This window comes from Phalangium opilio, unplaced genomic scaffold, assembly GCF_054372755.1.
Source record: "Phalangium opilio isolate 3A_F unplaced genomic scaffold, DU_Popi_V2 ptg000003l_1, whole genome shotgun sequence".
Lineage (NCBI taxonomy): Eukaryota > Metazoa > Arthropoda > Arachnida > Opiliones > Phalangiidae > Phalangium > Phalangium opilio.
In genome coordinates this window covers 2,574,002-2,579,168 of record NW_028324145.1, presented here as the reverse complement: position 1 = coordinate 2,579,168, position 5,167 = coordinate 2,574,002, and the positions used below count along the sequence as shown (strand labels likewise).

Below are 5,167 nucleotides of genomic sequence, written 5' to 3'. Positions count from 1 at the left end.
TTTCCCATGTTTTCAGGCGGTGTCATTGTGATTCTAAAAGCGAATTTCATTGCAATGATCGGGACGCTCTCGGAGCGGTATGAGAAATTTTTCGTGTTCCATTGGTCAGCTTTCGGATTAGCATATTCAATTGGCTTCGCGCTCAACCCGAGATCAGCTCTGTTGCTGATCTGTATAAAAAGATCAGTACGGAACGGATCGCTTTTGTGGTGAAAAACCTAACTTTAAAACCGATCCGGAAACTGAGGTCGAACCAGGGATAGATAGACTTTTTTAAGACGGAATAAACAATGTTTGGCCTTTACTTCAGTCCGACTCATAGACGAGTATATAGCCCCTTCCTTCAACACGTAACCAAAAAATTAAATTATCTTATTGGCTCACTAAAACTACGTATTGGTGACGTTGCTGACAAGGAGGGCCAAAAATACGTAATTCCTGTTTACCTCTGTCGCTATGACTACGACCCCTCTTGCGTTATACCATAGCCCACTCGATCACGCGCGTCACGACGCAAGCTGCTCGCGCTATAGCGGGAGAGCGGATCGAGTGGGCTATGGTTGTACAGATAAGCGTCTTCACAGGGGTTCAAAATGGAGCCGTCTAAATACGAGGGTCCGGTAATTATTTGGGAATTGTTTTTAATAGCAATTAAGAAGGTAGTTAGTGAATTTGGTGCCGGTGTTTTGGATTTGGAGTACATCTGTAAAGGTGAAAAGTGTTCGCTAATTCTTTCTTAAGCCAAGCATGTCTACTATCCTCATGATTTTGTAAACGAATTTGATGAAGATAACCAAGGCTTAGTGAATGGGCAGGAGTTTTGTGAGCTTAAAACCTGTTCGTGCTATGAAGACTTTTACTCAATTCTAACTCACAAAAGTGAGTTAGAATTTTCTTGGGTCTTCCCCGTTTTTTTTTTCACTTGCAAGCCCTATGTCTTGCGTAACTTCCATTTTTAAACAATGTTATTTCAAAAATTACAATCCGATTCCATTCCAACTTGGCAGACGAAGGGGCAGACGACGTTTATTTGACCCGGATATACATACAACGCCATAACGAAAATAAGACCCGCCTCTTCTTTTATATCCCTCCGTCACGGGTAAGGGGGTCGTGGACTTGGACGCGCACCCGAATAACCCTGTTACCCATTCCGTCTTAAAAAAGTCTATCTATCCCTGGTCGAACTGAGAACGATCTCTTCGCTTTATATCGGATTGCTCTGGAAATAATATATGCCTTATTTCCGGTGCCGTTTTAACGTTGCTTAAATCAATTTTGGTTAAAAATGAATTATACAAAAACGACTTTTGCTTTGCAGTCCTAAAAAAAACCGCATCTTTTTCAAACCCACAAAGGGCCAGAAACTATAAATTAATATGGCTATTGCAATTTGACTTTGAGTTTAATCTAAGTGAAAAAATTGGATTTAAATGCGTTGTTCAAACATTTGTTCTGATCATTATGATTCCAAATTTTGTCAAAAAAAGAGAAAAAATGCTGCAGGCCTAGACGGAAGACCGGAAGCTCAAGTTTGGCGCGAGAAAAATCACCGGTGGTTTTCAAATTCCATTGCAAATTACGCTTGATTCGTAAAAGTTCTTTAAATTCTAAACTTAACTAAATTAAAGTGACAAACGTATAGTAAGCTGCCACTCCATGACTCTTCAAATAGAGAAAGAGTGTCAGACACAGGAGCCTGGTATTTCCTAAGACCTGTGTTTAATGGTCTTAGGTGTTCCATCATCCATGAGCCGCAAAATGTGCGCCTTTTTTGTTATTATCAGCTGAAAAGTAAAGAAAATAAAATAAAAAACAGTGGCTAAATGTGCGCCTCTTTTTAGGGTAGAAAAAAACTAAAATAACAATTTGTGGGAGAGTGGCAATAAGTATTCTAATTAGCAATAATTCGGAAAAAGTAGCAATATTTAGTGGTAAAAACATTTATAATTTAGTAAAATTTTGGAAAAGGGAGAAATTTATCCATTTGATAACACTTTATAAAAACAATAACAAGCGCACATTTAGCCGCTCGTGAAAAACATTTCACCTTTTAGAATATAATACCACAAGGAGAATGATCTAACAGATTACCTTGTGATAATACTAAATTAAATAGGTTTACTAAATTACCTTTGAACGCCTTCGAAGAAATTCGATGTCGGTGTACGCTTTTAAAGGGAAAGTGAAGTGGAAAATCAAGTGATTTATCGATTCTTCCACTAAATTATAAGGTCAGTCTGTATAGTGAAACACTTAGGAAATACCTCCGAATGATTTTAAAATTCAAATTAGGTTCAAATTTTAACGATAATTTGAAATAACTACCATTAGCATAACGCCCCTGTCTTCATGTTAACAAAATTCCAGTTGTACGCTCTACATCGCGCGCCACTATTATCACATCGCGCGCAAATTATATCAAATCTCGCGCTAAATTTCATTTGGCATGGAGCGTGCCACGAGAATTTTGCTGACAAGAAGGTAGGGCGTTACACGATTGGTCAGAGGTCCTTATTTCAAATTATCCATGAAATCTCAACCTAATTTTAATTTTAAAATCATTCGGAGATATTTCCTGGATGCTTCACTACGCAGACTGGTCTTATAATATGTAGAACTAGCCGTTACCCGCGGCGTCGCACGCGTGTTATAAGAACTTCCACCTAAAATGATATAAAGAATGTGTAGATTTTACTGATGACTAATATTTTTGTAGCACCCTAGGAGCGAAGGCACTCGGCACAGTCCGTCAGCCCGTCGGGATATTTTTTATTACTTTTCACGCGGACATTATTCCAGAAAGAAGGGTTTTTAAGTTTTTGGCCGCCATTTAAAAAGATGGCAACAAATCGAACCCAAAAGACCTTTAAGCCCGTCTATAGGTTAAAGGAAACCATTGTACTAAATATTTGTGAAATCGGTTGAAACGAGTGGACTTTGTTGCATAGAGAATATTTTCTTACATTTCTGGGTGCCATTTTAAAAGATGGCGAAAAATCGAACCCGAAAGACCATTCAGCCCGTCTTAAGGTTAAAGCAAACCAGTGTACTAAATATTTGTGAAATCGGTTGAAACGCGCGTACTTAATTGCATAGAGAATGTTTTTTACATTTCTGGGCGCCATTTTTTAAGATGGCGGCGGATTGGAAAAATCTTTCTTAGTACGCGCCTACTACTTATGAGTAACGTTCCTGCAAATTTTCAGCCTTCTAGGGCAAGCGGTTTGGGCTGGGCGTTGATTATCAGTCAGTCTGTCAGTCAGTCAGTCAGGACTTTGATTTATATAGATATAGATAATCGGAAAAAAAATCAATTGATTTTCCACTTCACCCTCCCTTCAAAAAAAAAAAAAATGTTCCGACGAGTATGTCGCTAGGTGGCGACTCTAAAATTCTGAATCGATGAAATGAGCCGGTCGCCCGAAGCCGGCCCGATAAGTCGTACAGTTGTTAAAGGCATAATTATTATGTTGTATTTATTGTTAATAATTTAATTAAAATTAATTCTATCTTAGTTGGGAATCTGGCATACTCCTAAACTCTGAAGAAATAAGGAACCTTTTCAATTGCTTGCACCTTCCTTTCTGCACAAACCTCAAATTCCTGTTATTATATTTCATATTGTTTAATTTGTTTAATTTAATTTTAATTAATGTTACTTTTGTATTATATTATCTTGTAATGTAAAGTGTACATAAGTATTTTCAAAAAGTTTCGGAGCTGTAAGACCTTTTCTTTGGTCCTAGCTCGACAATAAAAACGGAGCAAAAAAAAAAAAAAAAAAAAAAAAGAAAATACTTCCAAAATTGACCAGATATAAGCCCTGAGAATGAAACTTTAAACCCAAAATGATATGATATATATACATGAATGTATAAAAATTACACGTAACAATGAATTCAAACGATCGCCAACTATCAAAATCTCTTTCGTGGCTTTTACGGCACGGAGCGGAAAATCAAGGTCTAAAATTGAAAGCTGATGGTTATTTATGCACTGAAGAAATTCTAAAGTTGCGACAATTTCGTGGCTATAATCTATCAGATATAATAAGAGTGGTGGAAACAAATGACAAAAAACGCTTTTCAATTCGCAAAAATGAACGCGGAATTATTGAAATTCGGGCAAATCAGGGCCATTCAATTAAAGCTATTGATGACAATGAATTATTAAGACCGTTAATGAACCCCGAAGATTGCCCATCTAATGTCATCCACGGAACTTACTTGAAAAACTGGGAATCGATTAAAACTCAAGGCTTATCTCGAATGAATAGGAATCACATCCATTTTGCTAAAGATCTACCAAACACTGGCGTTATCAGTGGAATGAGACAAAACTGCGATGTTTATATATATTTAAATGTGGAAAAAGCCTTAAAGGATGGATTGAAACTTTACGAATCACAGAATGGGGTTATATTAAGTCCAGGGAATGAAACAGGATTTATAACCCCAGAATATTTCTTGAAAGTTGTAAAAAAATAAAGGTTAAAAAAGAAGAAGAAAAAAAAAGAAAATTATTACAAAAAACAAGAATTGATTACTAAAACTATACTATTACTATCATCTGATAATAAAATATTTGAACATGGAAAAAATATTATATATAAAAACAGTTCCTTTCTGTTTTCTTAAAGGGAGGGTGAAGTAGAAAATCAAGTGATTTTTATCGATTTTTTCTACTAATTACAAGACCAGTCTGCATAGTGAAACATTCAGGAAATACCTTTGAATTATTTTAAAATTCAAATTAGGTTCAGATTTTAAGGATAATTTTAAACAAGGACTGCCGACCAATCGCGTAACGCCTTGCCTTCTTGTTAACAAAATTCTCGTGGCACGCTCCGTGTCTCGCGCCACGATTATCACGTCGCGCGCGAATTTTATCAAATCTCGTGATAAATTTCATTCAACACGTAACATGCCACGAGAATTTTGTTAAATGGAAGGCAGGGCGTTACGTGATTGGTCGGCAGTTCTTGTTTAAAATTATCCTTAAAATCTGAACCTAATTTGAATTTTAAAATCATTCGGTATCTGTATTTCCTGAATGTTTCACTATGCAGACTGGTCTTAAAATTGGTAGAAGAATCGATAAAAAATCACTTGATTTTCTACTTCACCCTCCCTTTAAAGGAAAAGTTCACTAAAATTACATTATA

The 5,167-nt window shown here is 36.3% G+C and overlaps 1 protein-coding gene across 1 annotated transcript; it reads left to right on the top strand.

The window, feature by feature from the left end:
• The first annotated feature begins 538 nt into the window (after positions 1–538).
• Positions 539–4,618, top strand: Tpt (tRNA 2'-phosphotransferase). Its single transcript, XM_089835392.1, has 2 exons — positions 539–711; positions 1,008–4,618. The coding sequence occupies exon 2, from the start codon at positions 3,897–3,899 to the stop codon at positions 4,488–4,490; it is 594 nt and encodes a 197-aa protein (XP_089691518.1). The 5' UTR covers positions 539–711; positions 1,008–3,896; the 3' UTR covers positions 4,491–4,618.
• Positions 4,619–5,167: the final 549 nt, after the last annotated feature.

Coding starts and splice junctions, on each gene's coding strand:
- Tpt (XM_089835392.1), top strand. CDS start 3,897: ATGAATTCAAACGATCGCCAACTATCAAAATCTCTTTCGTGGCTTTTA.